Source organism: Phlebotomus papatasi, chromosome 3 (genome assembly GCF_024763615.1).
Source record: "Phlebotomus papatasi isolate M1 chromosome 3, Ppap_2.1, whole genome shotgun sequence".
Taxonomy (NCBI): domain Eukaryota; kingdom Metazoa; phylum Arthropoda; class Insecta; order Diptera; family Psychodidae; genus Phlebotomus; species Phlebotomus papatasi.
In genome coordinates, this window is record NC_077224.1 from 35,467,471 (window position 1) to 35,491,218 (window position 23,748).

Below are 23,748 nucleotides of genomic sequence, written 5' to 3' on the forward strand. Positions count from 1 at the left end.
GAGAAGACTGAGCTGGCTCGGTCACATCTGCCGTATGCCAGAGGAGAGGAAGCCCAGGAAACTGAGCGAAATCCGGAGGGGTCGTCTCCGAACGAGATGGAAAAACATAGTGGACAAGGTCCTCAAAACCCTGGGGTACTGCGACGGCGGCGGACGCTGGCCTTTGATCGTGTGGAATGGCGAGGTGTTTTGCAGGAGGCCATGTCTCTCAAAGGGACGTCCACTTAAGTAAGTAAGTAAGTATTATTTCTTTATTTAGCTGCTCAAACTACCAAGATGGAGCTCTACCTTATATTTTTTTTCGCAATTTTTTTTATTCATATAAGATTAAGTTGGATTTAAATTTATCTCTAAATCACCATAAAAACATATTAAAACTAAAAATTGTTTAATCGGAGAGTATTTCAAAAAATCATTAACATTTTAATTAATTATTTGACCAAATATGGTGAAAATTAAGCCCTCCAGGTTTTTAACCTTGAATAATTCAAGATGTCGATTTAACTGATGAAATATGACGATGGTTTTGTTCAGCTGGATCCGAAAATAATTGAAATCGCTTGGATTAATTTTGAGATAAATCAAAACATCATGCTTCTGGGGTGGGGGGTTAATTGGGTAAGTTGGGTTAATTGGGGGGAGGGGGGTCAACGAAGACCGGAAGTCAATATCCCTTACCGTTTGGAAGCCAGGATGGTGAGAATTGGAAAAAAAATTGATTGTGGAAACTGCTCTTTCGCGGAGATCGAGCACTTAAAATGTTTTAACGTGCTATCACTAGAATTTTTTCTATTTGTAAATCCAATTTAATTTTCAGATTAATTGTTCTTATGCTTTATTTTGCATTAAAAATCATTTGAATTGATAGATTTTCATTTATTTATTGATATAAAGTTATACTTATACTTGGTTCACAAAAAAACACATTTAAATATGGTAAAATAGCAGAAATGTGGTTGCTCAATTAAATTTGAATTTAGTAAATTAAAATGTTATGGTGCTGGCCCACCTTTTCCTTTGAGGGAAATTCAATCGATTGAAATTTTACCTCTTACTCTTTCAAACTGAAATCAGATATAGCTGTCCCTTTCTGTCAAATGAAAATAAAAAATTGAAATTGAAATTCCAATTTTCATTTGACAAAAAGAGGCAAAAATATCTTATTTCAGTTTGAAAGAGTAAGAGGAAAAATTTCAATCAATTGAATTTCACTGAATCAAAAAGGTGTGTCAGCGCCATTAAAATTGCTCATTAATTTCAATTTTATTGCAGTTAACCCTTTAACGACGAGACAATTTTTACGGGCTAAAAATCAACAATAAAAATTAAACTGAGAAACATAATCAATGATAGGTCTTACATCTATCCTTGGAAAGTCCAACAGAGTCTGATTCGGTGTATTTTGTGCTTCTATAATACGATAGGGACAAAAATAGCCCAAAAATTTAAGTACTTTTTCTAACAATACCAATGAAAAATATTTTTCGCTTTAATGAAAAATATTACGTCAGAGTATTGTAATTTTTATTGCCAAAACGGGTTTTCTTAAGAAAATTAGAAGTATAAAAAATAAATAAAATCAATTATGAATTTGAGAATTTAAAAATTCGCCATTTTTGAGCTTAAATATTTAGTACATAGCAAATAGCTAGAGACTTGCAAAAAATATTCTAGATTCCTTCAACCTTCTACTTTACAATTATGTACAGACAGAAGAAAAAAATAACTTTAGGTAGTCAGGAAAAATTATATTTTTTATGGGACACCGGTGTACCAATCGTCTTTAAAGGGTTAAACAAGTAGCCTTTTGAACCAGATTTTGCGCCCGATTGAAAAAGAGCCGATTGAGCGACAGTCTACTGTATCGTGTAGAAATCAAAGGGGTGAATAGATGGTTCTTAGAGTGAATTGTAACCAGCGATCGACAGATCGGCGCCGATCTGGAGATAAAAATCAGATCGGCGAAATCTTAAAAAAAAAACGGCAAAATCCGGCAAAATCTTTGCAAAAAAATGGCAAAGAGACATACAAATGAACCATAAGCGGAACTACTATCTACCCCTTTTAATAATAATACAATTTACTTTGACAAAAATTAGTCATCGTTTTTTAACTGGTTTGTTAACCGCTGTAACCGATTTAGATTTGTACAGGATTCCAAGACCTTTCCAAAGAATCCAAAATTGTCCAAAATGGTTGAGAAATACCAGAAATACGCTATTTTTCTTGATCAAATGTGTTATAAATGGCACCTTTGCAATCGAAAGTGCACGCTTCCCAGCTCTCACGACCTTTTTGACTTGCAATGCTTGCAATTGTTCAGAAAATCTGCTCGATTTTCTTTATTATGTAATTAATCCAATTAATCTTGTTCCCAAAACTTTAATAAATTTAATTGATTTTTCGTACAACCATGCTGAATTCACAAAAAATCCAATTTTGTGAAATTAAATGTTGAATCTCATCTTGAAAGAGTCTCTACTAAAGTTTAGCCTTAATATCACCCAGAATTGGACACAAATGCCCATTTTCCGGTGGGATGTTTATCAGAAGATTGCAGCGAACATGATGATGAGCTCCTAGCAATTCATTCCGATTCAGCTTCGGGAAGAGCTTCCGTGCTTCTTCAGCGGTTTTGTCCTTGTGTTCGTACATATCATGATTGACTTCTGTATAGGAAACATCCTTGGGATAGAGTGAATCACCCGGATAGACATCCAGTACGGCGTCAGACAAGTAGTATTGATAGGGATAGTAAAGCTTGAGTCCATGCTTCTGTCGATCACGCATAAATCCCGCCAAATCCTCAATATCGGTCTTATGACGGATCCTCGACAATTCATAACACTGTGGAGGAGGCAGAAAGTATTCTCCACTCTTTGATCGAGACAGGATACTGTCTGGAGTCTCCCATCTCGAGGACTGCACTTCATTCTCTTCAGTCTCGATTTTGGGTTTGCTCGACAGAGCTACCAGGAAAAAGACTGCATTGAATCTCTTGCGACCATACGTATTTGGTGTTAGCCAATTTGCAGCTTCGTAGGCACCAAAAATGTCCGGAGCCACATTTAATTCTCTGCATAGCCGAATGAATTCTCTGTGATCATTGTGGACAGCTTTCTGCCACTCTTTGACATCAAATCCCGTCACTGTATCAGCCAGTGGGGATTCATTGGCAAATTGCTGAGCGTTTTTCGCAATTAACACTCCCACTTCCTCAAATGTCTCCCGGATTGCACCGATTCTCAACGCTATCTCCCTGGCCAGATCTGTTGAGTGTTCCTTTTGGAAGATAAACGACCTCTGTCCAGAGATTTGACTGAGTTGAGCGATTTTTGTGTCAGAGACTCCAAGATTTCGGTACAAATTCAGCCACTCCAGTGAGCTGTCGCTGTCTTCTAGAGCTCCTCCGGGAAACACAATGCCATTGGGCATAAATGAAGCTTTTTCGGATCTCTTGAGAACAAGTACCTCGTAGTTGAATTTCGGGACACTTGAGGATCGCCCCAAAATCAATAAACTCGCGGATTCTTTCCAGAATTTCACGTGGGGTCTCATTTTTATTCTGATATTTTAAGGTTATATCACCTGACCATGATTATCTTTGCCAGGTATAATCTCCTGGAATTTTTATAAATTAATAAGATAATTTTCATTGGGAATTAATTTATTGCAATAATTAGTCTAATTCCTAGAATAACCATCCTCCTTATTCTGGTGGTAGATGGAATTTGGTGAATTGAGAGTTGATGGTTCTATTAGCTCATTCTCCACATTTTGCAGTGCAAAGTGATATTCAGTAATTTCCAGTGCTTCCCATTCCGCCTTGAAGGCTGCCTTGGGATCCTGAGGCATCGATACAGCTGCCCCAGACATTTGGTCCTGCATGGCTTGTGTTTGATCAGCTGCATTATTTTCTCCCAGTACTAGCGTGTAAATGCTCCTCAATCCAAACACATTGAGGAAGTACCAGGAAGCTGAAGATACCCATGCAGCATCCAAAGAAGCCAATTCCACTCCACGCTGTAACATCGGTTTGAAGCGAAGAGTAAGGGGGAAAGGTACTTTTGTCGTCACAAATCCGGAAAACATCCAATTAATCCATCCACCAATTACTACCATAGGCAGGACATTGATAAAGTTTCCCTTAACCAGATCCGACAGCATTGCTGTGGAATTTGGGCTTACTGGAGGCCTCTTCTGTGTCTTAAAATACCCTGTTTCCTCATTGTTGAAGTAGTGTCTCCTCATGGCAAAAGCCTGGCTTGTCAAATACTTTCCATTCTCTCGCAGGAGACGGGCCCGGATCATAGCTTGACTACAATTACAACAAATAGAGTTAGGAGGACTCTCCTGACAAAAAAGATTCTTAGCATAGCTCACCTGTCCTGAATCTGCGTCAGCTCCACCTTTTTCTGCGAAGAAATTAACATGGACACGTAGTGCCGGATAATTCCAACTAAAAATGTAATCACAACTATGGGCAAGAACACCCAGCCTCTTATGTGAGGGTCTATGAGGAGTTCTGCCATGATTTTAACGAGAATTGAGTGCTCCTTCCTGGACAAAATTTCCTAACTTCACAGATGTTTTTGACGTGAACTCATCGATTTTCCCCTCTTCTCGATGATTTTTCATGAGCAAGATTGAGCAACTTCGCCGGACGCGCCAAAAAATCAGAGGCGAAAGTTTATTTTGAATGCTTAGGCACCGCTAGCATGAAAAAAAACGACCGCGACATGCTAGGCTACACTAAGAAAAAGAAGAGGTGCGATTAACTTTTTTTCCTCATAACTTTAACACTTTTTAGGTGTAAAAATATATCAACATTTTTTAATGTTAATTTTACACCTTTTTAAGGGTAAAATTAACATGAAAAAGGGTAACTTTAGCCCCCAATACGCCTAAAAAGGGTAATATTTACACCGATTTTGGATCAATACTGCAGGGTGAAATTAACATTTCCGGAATGTAAATTTAACTTTTTCGGATTTCTCTCAGTGTAGGAATAATTTTCTTCTCCGCTAGAAATAATTTCCAATGTTTTGTATAAAGCTTGATCTTTTTATATACTTTTTTGCTGTGTGTCAAGAAATCACAAATTTGTCTGACAGGCAGCAACATTGAGTATCCCCACACCTGCCCGAGCAGTTCGAAAAAAAAATATTGCTTACCTTAATATTCATAGGTTTCACTATACTTCTTTGCTTAGTGGAAGAAATGCCAATTATATCTAATTGGAACCTTTTTGGATCATTATGTTTCCTTGGGAGAGAATGAACGTGGTAGTTGTTAAACCTAACATCATTCCAGAGGTCTTGTCCATCGCTCTGATTTTACCGAACACCAGAACCAGCGCAGCGGTTGAAGAAACAGTTTCTCAGTTGTCTCTCATAGGTCGTTACGGGTACGATTTATCCACCTATCCGGGGCTCCTTATCGTGTTGTTTTGCCAGTAAAATGCTGTGAAAAAGGGTTCAAGTGCAAGTTTAAAAGTTACAAGCCTCGATTTTCAGTAGACGGGTTCGGCCCGCGGTTTAGTAATTCACTAAAGACTTCTTAACTCTTTCGTCTTCTTTGGGACTCTGGGTACCCATAGAAAAATAATTTTTTTTAGACTATTTAGAATCGATAAAATTCCGATTCTTCTGGATAATTACAAACTATAAGGATGTCCAAATCTAGGATATTTTTTGCAGGATCCTAATTAACTCCTGAGCTAAGATATTTTTGGTCAAAAATCGTGAATTTTCGATTTTCTGCTTCCTTGCAGATATTGTGACTTTTTTTGATATCTCTAGACCCGAATAAGGAAAAACCTCTCGGGGCCAATAAGTATGATAAGTAACAATTAACAGATTGCATAAATTCGAAAAACAATTTTTTCTTAAATTTTCAAAAGACTTGTTCAAACTTTATGGGTACTCTCGTCCCCAAAAATCTAGAGGTCACATGTAAGGTTATCCCGCCAATGCCCGCCATTTGCTTTTTGACACCAACCTTGTAACAAAATTTCAAGCGGGAGCGAAATTTTTGCCAATATGGCCGATAATTTTGACATTTGGCAGTGTGGGAGATTGCTTTCAGGGAAGTTTTTCCTATTCTTCCTGATTTTGGTGAATTCTGATTGTCCAGGAAGTGTCTTTTAGGCTTTTAAGAAATCTTAATGTGTCTACAATAACATCGTGTTGAAAGAAATGTGTTTTAAAGTGTTATGTGGTCAATAATTCACTTGTTTTAGTTATCAACATCGTACAGGAGTCCTTTGACACGCACAAATAGTTTACAAAATCGATAATATTGGCTTTGGGAAAATTGAAGTTTGTATCCTTTGCGTTCTTTTGGGGATGAGAATACTTAGACTTTTCCAATTTCCCAGAGGAGGAAAAAATTTTTTCTCTAAAAGTAACATATTTGACCACTTAGAGTTACACTAAAGTGAGTTTTACTGAAATTCGTTCGCTGGATATGTTGTGGTCCGGAAAGAGTTAAAAGACTTATTGCTCCCATAAAGAATAAGGAATCAAGTTCTAATTATTAAAATCATTCTCATTAATCAGTTTTTTTCACTTTTATTTAAAAGGGGTGGCAAAGTGTCCCAGGACTTGCGAAATGCTCGAACTCGTGACTTAGATGCTATATACCTCAGAAGTACTTTCGCATCATTTACTATTTACCGGTTCTCAACCGATTTGAACAGATTCATATATATCATTCAAAAGATCCTCCAAAATTGTTTAGTATCGATTTTCGGATAAAAAATAGTTATCGGTTATGAACCGGTTAATTACCGGTTCAGAACCGATTGGAACCGGTTCAGTTTTATAGGAAATTCCAAGACCTTTTCAACGAGTCCAAACACGACCTCATTCGCTTGATAAATGGGCTCTATAGTGTCTTTTTAACCTTTGACCTTGAAAAATCGTTATTAGGAATGATTCAACGCTATTTTCTTTTAAGGACGAAATGTCCGCCTGGGTAATCTTTAAAACAGAGGTGTGCAAGAACCGTTGCAAACCGAATAAACGTCAAAATAAGTTTGCTCTGGTAGCGTTTTGACCATTGACGTACATGTTTCATTTGACGTTTATTCGGTTTCAACGGTTCTTGCACGCATCTACTCTAAAACATATCCAAAAATGAAAAAAAAAACCGCACGACGCGTTTTTGAGCAATCCCAAAAAAGCATAGTTTTAGAGGGGGGGTGGGGGGAGAGGGGCATGTTAACGATCCTTGGGTCGACTTATGGGGGGTGTTCCCCTTAGGTCCCAAGTCTCTATCTCTTACCGTTTGGCCTCTAGAGCTGGCGACAGACGGAAAAACAGCGTGATGACATTTCTCAGAAATCGTCTGAAACGTGAAGATGTGTTGACAAAAGTGGTCTCCGGGGGGTGGAAGGTGGAAATTTTGGGGGGTGAAAAAATCGAGGGATTATATACTGCTCTCTCCGTAGAGTTTGAGCAGTAAAATCGGCATCTTGCCTATTTGAATTTCGGTCAAAATTCAACAAAAAATTTGATATTTTAGCTGGATTAGCACGAACGCAAATGCACGACTTATAATAAATACCTGTTGCAAATTAATTTGCAGGGATTCTGTTTGATTGAGATGGGAAATCCTTCATATTCGACTGTATGAAACTTTCTCATCATATTATCCTTTTTGTCTTTTTCACAAACACTCTCCCACTACGATTGTAATCATTTCTTTTTTAAATATTAATTTCTATTATTTGTGAAACAATAAATGTAGATAATGCAATTTATTGGTTCCAGGAAAATCTCCCGCCAGAAAAGTGCTGGAAAAAGTAGCATGAAAAGTCAAAATATCCCCCCAAAGTTTGTGAGTAGAAGCATCTGGTGAATGAAAGTCACATCGGGTGACGATGCTGAACGACTCCCCTGCAAAAGTAGAGCGCCACACAGAGCATGTGAATTTTCCTGACGAATCTTCAGTATCTCATCCAATTTCTTCCCAGTAAGTCGCATTTCACTCCCCAATTGAATTATTTCTTTTGGGCGATAGAAATAGCCACGGTGATAATGTGTGTGTGAAAGACAATTTTCAAGAGTTTTGTGTCCTCATTAAATATAATTTCCTACCCACTGAAAATAATCATTTTGTGAAAGAAATTCAAGTGTGTGTTTTCTCGATACATTTTCCATCATTCGCCTCTCTCCTGCTAAACATCATGCCAATTATTTTGCAAATCTTCTGATCAATTTCAAGTGTGAGATTCCACAGTGATTTTGCAGATGAATTTTGGGCGGGAAAATGAAGCAATAACTTTTTTTTTTAAACTAAAGCTCAAAATTGCGAAAGGTTTTCCCGCTTGATGTGTTTGGTGATTATGAATCAATAAAATGGGAGACTATTTTTGCTTTTCTCCCCAACCCACGTGGCCATTGGCTGTGCTTTTTTTTCCCTAATTAACGCCACAAATTCACCTGAAAGAAACGCCTCATTATCCCCATTAGATAAAGATATAGAGCCCCTTCCAACCGCCCAACAAAAAACCTTTAAATGACGGAAAAAATTACAAAAAAAAAAAAAAAAAAAAATTCAAGAGAGTCTCGAGCCGACTATCAAATTTCACAAATGCATTCCTCAATGTCTAATTTTGCCGCGAACTCCGTCGCCAGAAAATTGTCTCACAATCGTAATTTATTTATTTTGTGTACAGCCCACCCATCCCCAACATCCTCACTCACTGGAAATACTAAACTAGATGGAAAATTATGGATGAAAATTTTTGGAGTGTGAGGGAATATTTTCGGATATTTCATTGCCTCAGAGGCGCTTTTTAAGCCCTCTGCAGCAGTATTTCCATCTACGAAGGCATGAGTTTTGGGAGGAAAAGTGTGTGGTGTCTTTTTCCGGAAAATGCGTTCAAGTGCATCATACAACTGCATCACGAATCACTCACTTGCGCATTTTCTCATTGGAAGCTTGGATGCCTCTCAGTTCTTTTGGGCGTACAAAACAAGACACCCAAGGTTGGACAAATTTGTAATGTGAAAAATTATGTACAGTGGCAAATTCCTCCAGAAACATTAATCTCTTTAATGGATTGTCTTCTTTGAATTTCTTTTCATGAAAATATTCAGAGAAGATTAACCCCTTCAGAATAGAAATGTTCTTAAAGGAGAAACTCGTCAGGAAATTTGTAAGATTTTGACAGAGAGGTTATCCTAGCAGCATGTCGGGTTATGTTTTACATAACCTTAAAACAAAAAGCAAAGTTTCCTTAAAAATTAGCTATGCAAGCCATTATATTGGGGAACCAGCCGCGGGGCGAACCTAGAACAAGGTGGCTGGGTCAAATTCAGAATCTAGTCCAGGAACGTCATAGAATCAACCTTTAACATTTTTTCTCTTTCGGAGATTTGATAAATATAGGTTAATAACCTGGATGTCCTGAACCCACAATCCCGACAGGGACAAGACGTCGAAAAAAATGAATGATAGCACTCATTTATAAACTTTAGGTTTGCAATTGTCCAATTGCTACTATCCAGGTGTATTTCGCCGGCTTAGAATATAAAACGAATAACTCGCGAATGGCCAACTTTACAGGAGAGCGATTTCAAGTTGAGATTTTACATGCTGAGTATAGGATTTTTAAGATTTGAAACTCTTATAACTTTGGAAATAATTAACTTTCCGGTATAATATTCACAGGGAAGGTAGAGGGTATCAAGGCGCACCCGAAAAGCGGAAAAAACAAATCATGCAAAAAAAATCGACTTATTCGACTTATATTCTGACAAGTCGATTTAACCAACCTTCCTTCTTTTACTTACATTATTTTAAACCTTCTAATGTTTTAATAAGAAATTCTATAAAGTATTTTTAACACAAATACACATAGCCGAAGATAATTTCAATTATTTCTACCTTTGTACCAAATTAGATAATTTTGTGAAACAAATTGCTACAACTGAAAAAACTGGTGGATATTTCAGTTCTCAGAAGATTTTGATTTAATTATCACCTAATTTTGTACAAAAATAATGTTTCCTCTTTCACAAAAAGAGAAGGAAAAGCATCCCAGCTTTGCGGAATACTCGAGATAGAGCTCGCTGTGAAATTGTATGTTTTATTTTTTATTTGGATGTATATATTTATGGTTAAAAACTCATTGACAAATCGAAAATAAATCTGAACTAAAAAATTGGTTGAGAAGTTTGAATTTTATAATGTTCTTTTCATTAGTAATATGTTTACACTCAAATAAAAAAAATATATTCTAGAAAAATAACTCAATTACGATTACTTAACCGATTCATTACTGATTGGGATTGATACAGACGGAGAAGAAATGTTAAAACCTTTTCAAAAAATTCAAATTCAACCAAGAAACATACAATCTCAGCTTTTGTAGTCACGGGTGAAATCCGACCTCGTGAGATCGGGCCCAAATTTTGGATTTATACGTTTTTACACTCATAGATCACGAATATGATATGTGCCAAAAATCGATTTTCGTGGACGTCCCGTCCTGTCTGTCCGTCCTATAATCACTTCTGGAAAGAGAACGGAAAGAGATATCGACAAGCGGTTTTCGGCAAAGATTAAATGTTGATGAGCGGCTAGAAGTAGGTGATGTCAGATCCACCCCGCTCTCCTTCCGCCATTTTGGAATACCCCCAAATTTTGTTTTTTCAATCGGGATCAAATTTTAGTACGTTATAGCGGGGCTTATTAGCTTTCGATCAGTACTAAACTTAAGGACCTCCGACACCCCTGACCCAAGCTACAAGGGGTTAAAAATTCAATTTTCAAAAAGCCATATCTCCGGTTCTAATTAGCGGAGTTTGAAAAATTTTGGTGTTTTTGAAAGCTCTCGTGGAGTACTACAACACTTTTGACACGCTAACTTTATCCGATTTAATCGAAGGTTCGATTAATCGGAAAATCAATCTTGAATATTTCGAAAACTATACGATGCTTTTTCTTTAAATTTTAGTATGTTGTAGCTGAGGTCAAGACCTTTCTTACGGTGGGTCACACTGTCGCACTCCTCCCTTGATGTTACCTGACTTGAGCTATAATCGAAAATGTCTTGACCGAACCATATTTTCGGTTTCGATGAAATTTTAGTACATGTTGTACCTGAAGGCCTGTACATACTAGGAGCAATTTCTTTAAAAAAATGCCTTTTCAAAGAAAATTTCTCCTATTCTTGTAGACAGAAACGTCCGAATTTTTTTAAAAAAGCAATTTTTGAGTGTGTATACACCATGAGATCGAGATCTTTCAAACGATGATCCCATCCGTCTCTACACCAAGCCACTGTACCCGACCCTTACTATATTCAAATGGACCGGACTCTATCCCTAATGTTTATTAATCGATTTTAATGGACTTTTTTTTTTCTTTTGTTGTCCTTCCCCACTCAGACCAGATAAGCTTATGTTTTAGCTGAGATTCTTTACAGGCGACCTAGAAGTGTGTCCAAGTCGGTTTGCTTGAAACTCAGAATACGTGAAAATTCGATCGTGAGTTCTATTTTGGGGTAAAGAATCGCGTTGAGCCAATTTTATACATTTCGACCGACGAGAACAGTTTACTCGACGCAATACTTTACCCCCAAAATGACACGATCGAATTTTCATGCATGGAAGTTGATATCTTTTACCGTTTAACTCTTTCCGGACCACAACATATCCAGCGAACGAATTTCAGTAAAACTCACTTTATTGTAAGTCTTAGTGGTTAAATATGATACTTTTGTAGAGAAAGAATTTTCTCCGCCTCTGGGAAATTGGAAAACTCATGGGAACTCTCATCCCCTAAAGAACGCAAAAGATAGAAACTCGGACAAACTTCAATTTTCCAAAAGCCAATAATATCAATTTTGTGAATTATTTTTGCGTGTCAAATGACTCCTTTACAATGTTGATCACTAAAACAAGAAGAATTATTGACCAGTATCTTGTGGGATGTCCAGAAAGTGCTAAAAAGGACACCCAGCTCCTGCTTGCCAACAGATTCCTCAAAAATTTCACAGAATAACACTTTAACACACATTTCTCTCAACACGATGTTATTGCAGGCACATTAAGCTTTCTCAAGAGCCAAAAAAACACTTCCTGGACAATCAGAATTCACCAAAATCTGGAAGAATAGGAAAAACTTCCCCGAAAGCAATCTCCTTCGCTGCCAAATGTCAAAATTATCGGCCATATTGGCAAAAATTTCGCTCCCGCTTGAATTTTCTTACAAGGTTGGTGTCAAAAAGCAAATGGCAGGCACTGGCGGGATAACCTTACATTTGACCTCTAGATTTTTGGGGACGAGAATACCCATCAACTTTGAACAAGTTTTTTGAAAATTTATGAAAAAATTGTTTTTCGAATTTATGTAATTTGTAATTGATAGTTATCATACTTATTGGCCCCGAGAGGTTTTTCCTTATTCGGGTCTAGAAATATGAAAAAAGTCACAATATGTGCAAGGAAGCAGAAAATCGAAAATTCACGATTTTTGACCAAGAATATCTTAGCTCAGGAGTTAATTGGGATCCTGCAAAAAATATCCTAGATTTGGACATCCTTATAGTTTGTAATCATCCACAAGAATCGGAATTTTATCGATTCTAAATAGTCTAAAAAAATTATTTTTTCCATGGGTACCCAGAGTCCCAAAGGAGACGAAAGAGTTAAGCTTCATAGCGGTGACAAGTTGGAAAAAATTGGATTACATAACTGCTCACTCTTTGAGTCCGAGCAGCTAAAGTGTATAGGAGGTCCAGGGTTTACGCATTACGGGATTATATGCAATGGTAATATATTGAAATAATGCGTTTTTGCCTACCATTAGGAGATAGTTTGCAAAGTTATTTTTCAAATATCCCTAAATGTATACAATTTTTTTAATACGGTAAATTTGAAATGCTTAACTTATATGAATGGTTAGCGCTAGAAAGTCCCTGAACAATTAGCGCCAACAATATTTTGCATATATTACGGCGTTTCTGTAACTTATTCGAAAGAAATCTCCTACAGGTATGCAAATTATCTTTATGCATAAAGCCATTTTGCACGGTTTTATTCGGTTCTTCACGCATTAGACAATTTCAGAGAAATTATGTCGTGTTGTTTTTTCCATGCGTCCGTTTTGAGAACTTGAAAACACGTCATGTGATTTATTACATTTTGGGATATTTCTGTAGATACTGTATAAGATCTATTGGTGCAATATGATTTTTTAAATGCTATTTTTTAACAACAACTTGATCAAAATCTATGTTTAAGAATTTTTGAATTAAGTGTATTTCAAAAATTTTAGAATAACCTTGATCTTGGCCCAGATTTTAGTCAAAATAGCAATTTATGCTGAATTCTTTTCACAAACATTAAAGAAAAACATAGATAAAAGCCATTAAACCTCAATGATAAATATAAACCGATCTGTTTTTTTTTACAACTACCAAAATAAATGCACATTAGACAAAGAAATCCGTAAAAGACCTAAATAATTAAGCACATTTTCCAGAGAAGGCTAATTGAGTACATCTTCTAGCTTTAATTGCTCGCCCTTGTTTTTCATCTCATGAAAAGTCGCTGGCTCATGTCCAAAGTGACTCTATCTATTTGTCTCCTAACAATTTCCACTGCGCCTTTTTGTACATCATCATCCTCTTTTCTACATGCGAAAAGTCTCTCTCAGCTTCTTGGTCTTTTTGTCATCTCAAAGAACTTATGAGAAAACCATCTCGCAATATTCGCATGAATATATTCTTGCTGATCTCTCACATGGCACAAAGACTTTTGGATTTAAAACCATGTGTCTCACTCTCCTTCTCACATTTTTATCACCCATGTGTGTTATTTTGTTTCAATTTTATTTTCCTTCGCTTTGTTTTATTTCATTTTCTTTATAGATTATTTTTCTCTTCTCTTTTTATTTACCCTCTCTTCAGCTGTTTTGGGCGCGAAAAATGGATGCTTTTGGCAAAAATCTCGTGTGAGATTGTCATTGAACAGTGAGAGAAAATGACTTCATGCGCTCACCACTATCATGAATCATTCTAATTTCGATGCTAAAGTATGATTATTATTTATTTTTGGTTTTTTTTTGTTGTGATTAATTTTAGTATATATTTTATTTTATTTTCTATCCCACAAATCCCAGTCGAAACCATTCACGGATTCACGTTCCTCATCCTCCTCAACATCATCGGGATTTTCTCTATTCCGTTGGTTCCGTCGAAACGAACGCGTCAGATCCAAAATAACTCCCATTGCAGAACCCACAGATAATCCACAGAGATTCAATAGTTCAGAGACACTGAGTCCACCAGACAGCCCCAATCTCAGTCGAGGATACAGATCACAGAGTTCCAGTTGTGATAGTATTTTGAGCACAGAAACAACAGGATTTGCTTTTGTTCCTGCCACATCTTATCACCCCATCGGAGGGATAGAGAATCAGGTGGAGAATTTATCTTTTTAAAAGATTTTATTTATAGAATAGAGACAACTCAATATAGGAATTTTATTGCAGCTTCCGAAGGCATCTGGAAGTGATTTAGACACTTTCCGGAGGCGCATCTTGGAACAGAAGCGCAATAGACAAGTTGAATTGAATTTAACGAAGAAATACGGACTCTTTGCAACAGATACTCTCAAATCCGTTAAGGAAGATGCTGAGAGAGTGGATTACTCAGATTTGAGTCTTCCAACGCCAGATATTCCTTCACGATCTCACAGAAGAACTCACAGTGAATCCTCGTCGAGAGGTAGAGTGAAGGTTCACGTGAAGGGAAAAAGAAAAGCACCTCAACCACCAAAATTCACAGAAAATCTCAATAGGAAGAGCCTTCTGGAGAATACAACTGTCTCACCGGCTTCAACTCTAGGACGGAAGAAAAGACGAGCACCTCAGCCACCAGAAGTGGCAGAAAATGCCCCAAAGTCCATCCTTGAGGGTGGTCTATTGGACGATAAGGAAATTCAGGCAATTCTCGGCGGAGAATCACCAACAACCACTGAATCAATGGATCGCATTCGAATGCCCGTAGCTGATGAAGTTGGAGAAGATGTAATTGCCAATGATACTCTTAAACTCGAAAAGGGTGTCCTGAAGGCGATTAAGCCGATAGAAGTGAAAGAGGAAGCCAAAGTTGTAACACCGTCATCACCAATCTCACCTAGACCTTGGTACAAGAGACCACTAAGCGGCAACCGTGACACATCGATTCCCTTCAAAAAGGAAGTCATCCTGAGAACCGTGGACAAGAGACGTCATCGTGAGACCAAAGAAAAAGACAATGATGCCCTGCCAGAAGTTAACTACTCCAGAAATTCCTCCTTATTCGACAGTGCAAAGTTTGGGCTATTTTCTCGACATCCCACTCGTGAAGAGACCAAAAGAAGATCAGGAATTGGGATACCCAATATCAGTGAACTCGATCGAGAGGCTGCCGAAATTGTGCAACAGGAAAAATCTCGAGGACTAAGCCCACCGCAGGCTCTAATCCTCAGACCTCAGATGTTTGGCTCACCACAATCATCGCTGGACGATGAAGATGAAGATGGACCCAGGAAGTCAACAAAGGAACTTATCTCAAAATTCGAAGCATCATCGAATGGTGCTCGAATCACACTCAACACGTCATTTATTGGGCGTACAGATAACTTTGTCGACAGCCGCACGAGAGTGAGTGCAAATGAAGAGACTATAAATAAAGTGGATGGACTGGTAAACTCTCCAATGGCACAGAAACGGAGTATTTTTAGTGACACTCAGAGTCCACCGAATTCACCAATTAAAACCCATCCCAATGACAATCTCAAGGTCCACGGCGAAGAGAAGGATGACAAGGAAAATTTAAAATCAATCGGCATCTGGACATGTCCTTATTGCACCCTTGAGAATCCCAATTGGAGAATTCTCTGTGAAGTCTGCGAGAGAATCAAGCCTTATGACAAACGTTTAGTTAATCTCATGGAACCGGAGAGAAAAGTACCAACTAGTCAGCAAATTCGGCAGCCATTAGCGCCAAAACCGTCCTCACCGAAGGAGAATTGGGAACGAAAAGCGGAAATAGTCAAGAGATACTTCAACCCAGGTCAGGGTTTAAATTCCCTGGCAAAATCAGCATCGGAAACATCAATTGGAAAGCCACCACAAAAGAGAAATTCTCCTAGTAAACTAATCGGATCCCCAAAGTTTGGTTTCCGAGGTTTCATGCAACGTTCATCACCGGAGAAAGCCAAGGGGATCAACGAGGAGGACAGTGATTTGGAAATGGAATCCAGTGTGGTGTCTAAAGGAAGAGATGGAACGCCAGACCTCGAAGAACTTCGATTAGCACGACTAAATAGATTTAGAATGGAGAAAGCAGTTAATCCTTTAACTGACAGAGATTCGCTTGAGAAAGAGAAGAAACGCCTCAGAGAGATGATAAGAGCCATGAATGCCAAAGCCTTAGCAGAAAAATATCCAGTAATACAGAAAGCAGCTTCCTTGGACGAGGCATCTTCACCATCTAAGGGTGCCATCAAGAAAACCTATCCAAATACAAAGTTAGTCATCGAAGAGACCAAGAAAGAACCTGACAAATCAACCAAAGTTTCCAGTTCTGCTCAAACTGGAGCTATTTTAAAGAAAACTCCGTCCCCTGAAATTGACGAGCAACCTCAAGAAAAACCAATTCAGGCAACAGAACCCATCTATGCGAATTTGAATTGTCAGGTGAACCATGTAAAGTTCTCGGAGGTGGAAAAGGCCAAGGTTGATGAACTCACTGAACAATTGAAATCGGTCAAAGGGAGGGAAGAATTCAAAGCAACACTGAAATTTTCTGAATTGTCCGGAAACACAGATACATTGGCTATTAACAAAATAATGAAATCCTTGGAGTTGGCCATAGTTGAAGGACAACACGAATTGGCAGCAACTCTTGCCAAAGATTTAGCCAAGATGAAGGTCTCGTTGTCTGTTACGAGACAGAAAACTCGGCCACTGTCCATCACGGATATCGACATGAAGCCATTCATGTAAGTCAATTTTAAATGGTTTGATTCTGAAAAGGCTTTAAATCCTTAATCCAAATATTTATACTTTCCAGGATTGATTTATACGTGGAGGACAAGGTGGCTCACAAAGGACCTCTGCAGATGTCCGTTAACAGTCAAATGACTCTCAAGGAACTGAAAGACAAGGTTTCTAAGGACTTCAGCATCCCAATAGACGTTCAGAGATGGATCCTAAATGATCAACTAGCAACAGATGAAACCAAGAAACTTATCGATTATAGCATTAGGGATAGTTCTGCAGTGATCTATCTCTATTTAGTTTCACCTCCTTCCAGGAAACCCAGTCACAAGGATCCCATGAAATATTTCCTCGCTGAAGAGGATCAGTTCAGCATTTGTGGTTCCGATGAGGAAATTCAGAATGAAAAAGTCTTAACGGATGTTGGCTTTGCTGAGGACATCGGAGCAACTGCCCTACCTATACCAAAAGAATCATCTGATACCCTCGAAAAGGGATGGCCTTGTCCACTCTGCACCCTTATCAACTCCCCTACTCGCTTAGGCTGTGGAGTATGTTCAGAGGCTCGTCCATTGGACTATATGGTCCCACCAGACTATCCGAAACCAGATAAAACTCCCGAAGTACCCCAAGAAAAAGTGGACAATGTGATACTTCGTCCACTTGAGCGCAAGAACGATCTCAATCGCGTGAATCCCAACAGAAAATCCGCAGAATTGTTCAACATTGTCCAGGAAGAGATTAGATTTAAAAATGCAGGATTGCAAACACCTAGTCCCAATATCACCAAGAACAAATACCGAGGAGTCTACAACTACAATCCCAGCACCAAATACTCTCATCAAATATCTAGTCAAACTAAGAAAATGGCTCCACAGCCTCCGAATCTTCACAGAGAACTCCTCAACTTGGACAACGCAGACATAGTAGCGAATATTGAAGCTTTTGAATGCCCTATTTGCTTTATGAAGTTTCAACCTGGCGAGGGAGTGATACTCCGAGATTGCCTTCATACTTTCTGCCGCGAATGCCTTGGCCATACAGTGGAATACAGCGAAGATGCCCAAGTTAAGTGTCCCTTCATGAATGCCGTATACAGTTGCGATTCCGTCCTGCAGGATCGCGAAATAAAAGCTCTCGTCACGCGGGACGTGTACGAAAAGTATCTAGCCAAGTCGGTGCGACAGGCTGAACACAAAATCGAGAATGCCTTTCACTGTAAGACACCCAACTGCAGGGGTTGGTGCATTTATGAAGACAACGTGAACCTCTTTAAGTGCCCCGTTTGCCGGATTACAAACTGTCTCACTTGTCAGGTAAGTTTGATTTCCGGAAATAAAATTACAATTTTCTAAGCAGACATTCAACCAGGAAGTTCACATGAGTCATTTCTCATTATATTTGTCTACACATTAAAAATCCTATTGTACTTGAATAAATCAAGACCAAAACTTGAGAAAGTATTGATTGCGAGCCAAATGGATAGTAGCCAAGAGAAATTTTAAAAGGAGTGTCTTTGGATCTTTCATTAAATGAGGAATATTCGCTGAGACTTAAACATATTCAAAGTAATTAAACAATATTTAGCGCAGGTTCTGGAAATGAATTAATGTGGTAAAATGTAAATTGATTCAGAATCGTCGAACAATGCCAAAGGAAAATCCGCAAAGTACTTTAACTCTTTTGTTTTCGCTTTATTATTGTATGCACAATCTGGAAATTTTGACGAAAACACTCGGATGATTTTTTAATATTAAAAACTTATGAGTAGTCATGATAATCATATACAGTAGACTCTCGCTAATTCGGCTCTTTTAAGATCGGGCTACTTTTTAATTCGGGCAGCAGTTAAATTTGAAAAAAAGTTTCTTAACGTTTTTCAAGTTTGACTATGATTATCGAATTAAGCAAATATGCCCAAATTTTATACGGTTTTTGTCTTAGTTTTGATGTGATTTTGCATTATTAAGAAGATTTAATGCAATTTACAATAAGTACGAGTAACTAAACTTAATATGAGTGCGCAAATGAACAAAAAATCGTTGCATTTCAAATACTTTGATGCCCGAATTTCTCTATTTCGGATGACATTTTGGTCCCAAATGCCCGAATTTGAGAGAGTCTACTGTAACTCGAATTCCATTGAGTAGTGATTCTTTCATAAACACAGCCATTGTGATGCTGGAATTAGGTTAGCCAACTGAGATCGATCTTATATTTACAGAGCACGCGTGTTGAACACCTCCAATTCCGAATACACTAAGTCCCAGGATTGTGCACATTTTCGGGACCGAAAAAAAACGCGCGAAATGACATTTTACATCGAGAAAATTTGCATAACCGCAGGGGCTTTCTTTTGAATAAATCTTCCGTAGAACGAATTTCGCGCGGAGTAAAAGTAGTCAAAAGAAAAAATTCAACAATTTAAAAGAAATACATTACAAAACAGTATTTTTGGCCAGAATTCTTCAATAGATTGTTAGAATATTTAAAAAAATTACCCTAATAAAAGAAATTAAAGTTTTATTCTGAAAAAGAAGCACTGTGTTTTCAAATTTCCCGAGTCGCAACTTAGTATACATTCAGGCGTATTTCAAAAATAATTTCACAAATTGACTCCTAATGGTAGGCAAATTTGGATAATTGTATGTGCATAATTCCGTCAGATGCATAATCCCGATGTGCATAACGCCGGGACAGAGTGCAGGTCGCCTGAAGTGCACAATACAGGGAGTTCCGCTTTGAAAGAAATTATCCGGACCGAAAAACCCACAAATTCGCTCTAGTGACACAGAAAAATTGCATACCCACAGGGGAAATCTTTGGAATGTTATGGAAACGCCGTGATGTGCGCAAAACATTTTCAACGCCAATTTTTCGGCCTATTTACAGTGCCAACGGTTCAAAAGAAATATATTTCAAATTTACCGCTTGAAAAATATTTGTATACATTTAGGGGCATTTCAAAAATTATTTTACAAATGAGCTCCCAATAGTAGGCAATTCATATCAAATTCTTTCAATCAGTTTTCACTTAAGCCGAAACTCCCTGTATCTCTAGTTTGGAAAAGGATATCTTCATTTCATATACTGTTTTTTTTAAATAAGTTTTTTGTATCCAACATTTTGTTATAAATTTCTTAAAGAGTATATTTTAAACAGGTTTTCATTTTCTAAATTTGTTTTTGTCTCTAAATCAATTAGGGTAATTGTGCCAAATTTCGGCATAGTTGCATAGAAGCACCAAAGTCCTAAGTTTTAAATCCAATATTTTTAATTCATATTAATATTTTTTGTTACTTCCTTTTCGGGAAGGTTGTATGGAACCTTGAAAACTAGTTTATCATCTTTGTTTTCTTTAAATCACTTCCTAAAATATTGAAATATTAATAAAAATATGGACATTGCTTTGGGTAGTATTCCGGCCTCTTTGAAAATTCTAAAAATTAGAATTTTCTTAGAAATTCTCTTAGAAAATTTTAAAACGTTAAACGGAACGAGTTTAATATTTAGTTTAAGACGTTTATATGACCCACAAGTCCTGAGATCTTCCGCGTAATTTGTCCTGAAGACCTGAAGAGTAGCATCTCAAATTTACGCGCACATTCCCGTAGCAATTTGCCCTTCCTGAACTCTTCCAAGGCCTTTTCCACATCATCTTTTTCATAAAAGGGATGGTTTTTTTTCTGGACATTGTAGAACTTAGAAATTGAAAAAAAAAAACATAAAATGAATAAGAAATTTAGGAAAGCAAAAGAGAGACGCTTACAAACTATTATACTTTTTTACGCGAAATACAGGATCCAGCTGGGAAATTTTATCCGAAATTTAAAGATTGATTTACTATTAACATAAACAGAAACAATCTTTAAAGAAAATTAATCAATTTTCATGAAAAACACCTAAGGACAATTTTCTGCACTTCACCAGAAATCACAAGACTGCTAGAAACACAATCGATCTGTCACATTTTTTGTAAGACTCTTTCCACGCACTAAGTTTTTACAACGCAATTTAAATTCAAATTATAGCTAAAATTTTACGGTCTTTGTGTTAATACATCCTAAAAGGAATAAATATTTAAAAGCAAAATGAATTCGTTGATTATTCGAAGATTACATACATAATTTTAATTAATTTATTTGCATGGCCGAAATTACACTCAAAGTGGCCGAAATTAGAAGCTGGCCGAAATTTGGCACACTTCCCCTATTTGACAGGCTACTTGAGTAGGCCCGGAAAATGATGTTATACTTTAAAAACTATCCAGCCATTCCCGAATTATTGATTTTTGAAAAATGTATTTTTAAAAATATTTAATGTCCAATAACTATTTATTTCAAATATTTCGCCTTGGGACAGAGCATTTTAGAATGTGGATCGCTTATCACCCCCTTTACCTCTTAAACGGAGTATTTCGAGGAAATACCCTTCACAATTATAACCCACAAAAAATTTCTGTAAATCTCTAGTAATGAAACGCAAGGTTTGTTAAATGAACTTGATTGAACTCACCTAAATACTTCCAAAATAGGTAATCCACGATGGTCTTAATTGCAAGCAGTACCAGGATCGAATGAACAGCGACTGCGACAGCAATGTGGATGCTCGTCGCACGAAGGAAATGCTGGAGACGATGGTGGACAAGGGGGAAGCCATGAAGTGCCCCACGTGCCAAGTGGTGCTGATGAAGAAGTGGGGTTGTGATTGGCTCAAGTGTTCAATGTGCAAGACAGAAATCTGCTGGGTAACTCGAGGACCTCGCTGGGGCCCAGCTGGCAAGGGAGATACCTCGGCGGGTTGCAAATGTGGCGTCGACAGCAAGAAATGCCACCCAAAGTGAGACATATATTACCCAACACCCATCCCTCTCTGTGACTAAAGATTACTCTTTTTCTTTTAGGTGCAATTACTGTCACTAAAGGCCCCATCTGCAAAAACGTAAAAGGAAGTTATATTTTTCTTAGCAAAGAAATTAAGCAAATTGTGTGAAAGATTGTGATTAAACAGTAAAAATTATTTTTTAAATAAATATTTCGACAAATTACCTGACTGCCATTGATGTGTTTCTTCTTGTTGAAAGGAGTGCGACATATCAGTCAATGGATGAGGGGCTTCGAAAAAAGTAATGGAGATATCGACCGACGACCGATGATGGTTGGAATAGACAAATCTCTGCAACTGTAAGCTTATCTACACGGTAAAAAATTTCGGCACGTATTTGTTCCAAAAATTAGCTCGTCCACGGACACCATAATTTTTGGCATAATCTTGTTCATTTTATGAGACTCAAAAAGATACCCAATATTAGTAAAGAATTTGTTCCAAAAATTAGCTCGTCCACGGACACCATAATTTTTGGAACAAATTTGTACCTTCTAGGAGGAACAAAAAGATACCCAATATTAGTAATGAATTTGTTCCAATAAATAGCTCGTCTATTATAAAAGCGTCTCACACACTTAGTCACTCATCACCGAAGTGAAGAGGACCCCAAATCTGTTGCAATTTTCGTGCTACATGGTTTCACTTTTTTAATTCGAGATTCTTTTTCCCCTCTTGCTGCCAGCACTCGCATATGATTTCGTCATGCACGCGTCTGTATAAAACACTCTTAAGTTGATTCTTATTTGATGTTCCTTATGAACTTTCGTCACCGAAATCCATCTCGACTGAAGTATAGGCCTTAACTGTAAGTCATAATCACTTAAATGAATTTGTTCCCGACAATGGGAACAAAAACATTCCCCATATGAGTAACACTTTTGTTCAAAAAATTACCTCGTCCACGGACATCGAAATTTTTTGCAACAAATATGTTACAGATGTAGGAATAATATTGTTATAAAAAATATGTACCAATTTGTTCCTGACAGTGGGAACAAAACAGCCGAGTGCAACAAATTCTGTTCCAAATTTCGGGAACAAATTTGTATGAAACGAAATCAACTCAAATTTGTAGACATTCCACTGTATCAAAACGGTTCCAAAGAAAACTCTAACAAAATTGTAACTGTATTTTGTAGCGAAACTGTAAAGAAAACTTTTTGGAACAAACAAATATCTTCTTTAGGTAGAAATTGATTCCAAAAAAATTTGTTCCAAGGAAAACTTGTTCCAATATTTTGGTCAGTATCCAAAAGTTTTTACCGTGTAGTCTTATCATTGGTTTGTCTATTTCAGAAAACAAAATCAACAGAAGAAAAACTAACTTGAAGGAAAGGTTTGTGTCGCGGCTAAGTAGTTTTTGTAAAATGTTTGTCAAAAGGATGTTGTTCGGCATTTTTATACGGAAGAAATTGGTTTTGACGATTTTTTTTTGCATGGAATGTGTAAAATATTTTGATACAAAATAAAACAAAGTCAATCTATAGATAATCATTCATAGATTTGGTTAGAATAGACCGAAGGGAAAACGTAGACTATCGTTAGAAAGATCTCAATACCGCATACAATATACATACTATGACTTTCTAACATACAGAAAAAAAGCAGTAGTAGAGGACAACTGTATTGACAAACAGTGTTAACGAGAATTGGTACGAGTGAGTACTTGAAACCAAGTCTCCGTGCCCGAACCTAAGATCCAAGAGTCAACAGTGAACCTAACTATCGTAGTCTTCTAGATGTAACCATAAATGGAATAAGAAACTGCTCTCATATGGAAAAGGCAGGAGCAATAGAAGATCAGTCAATTCCACCTCAATGTACTCCGTTCCTTATACGGACTTCAGACCTAAG

The 23,748-nt window shown here is 37.4% G+C and overlaps 3 protein-coding genes across 7 annotated transcripts; 1 reads left to right on the top strand and 2 right to left on the bottom strand.

Annotated features, from left to right (window-relative positions):
• The first annotated feature begins 68 nt into the window (after nt 1-68).
• LOC129805431 (uncharacterized) lies at nt 69-22,065 on the top strand. 5 transcript variants are annotated; one of them, XM_055853322.1, is made up of 7 exons: nt 69-236; nt 13,928-14,052; nt 14,140-14,439; nt 14,512-17,009; nt 17,081-18,323; nt 21,542-21,846; nt 21,911-22,065. In XM_055853322.1, exons 2-7 carry the CDS (start codon nt 14,026-14,028, stop codon nt 21,927-21,929), a joined length of 4,392 nt encoding a protein of 1,463 aa, XP_055709297.1. In that variant the 5' UTR covers nt 69-236; nt 13,928-14,025; the 3' UTR covers nt 21,930-22,065. The 5 variants fall into 5 exon arrangements, with proteins under 5 accessions (XP_055709297.1, XP_055709298.1, XP_055709296.1 ...); XM_055853323.1 differs by having other exon boundaries at nt 69-232; XM_055853321.1 differs by lacking the exon at nt 69-236 and adding an exon at nt 7,776-8,046.
• LOC129805447 (acyl-coenzyme A diphosphatase NUDT19-like) lies at nt 2,367-3,558 on the bottom strand. The gene has a single exon (XM_055853359.1). The coding sequence runs from the start codon at nt 3,556-3,558 to the stop codon at nt 2,482-2,484; it is 1,077 nt and encodes a 358-aa protein (XP_055709334.1). The 3' UTR covers nt 2,367-2,481.
• Nucleotides 2,367-4,626, bottom strand: LOC129805450 (ER membrane protein complex subunit 3). Its single transcript, XM_055853364.1, has 2 exons — nt 4,384-4,626; nt 2,367-4,318 (listed from the first exon to the last, which is right to left on the bottom strand). Exons 1-2 carry the CDS (start codon nt 4,530-4,532, stop codon nt 3,685-3,687), a joined length of 783 nt encoding a protein of 260 aa, XP_055709339.1. The 5' UTR covers nt 4,533-4,626; the 3' UTR covers nt 2,367-3,684.
• Nucleotides 22,066-23,748: the final 1,683 nt, after the last annotated feature.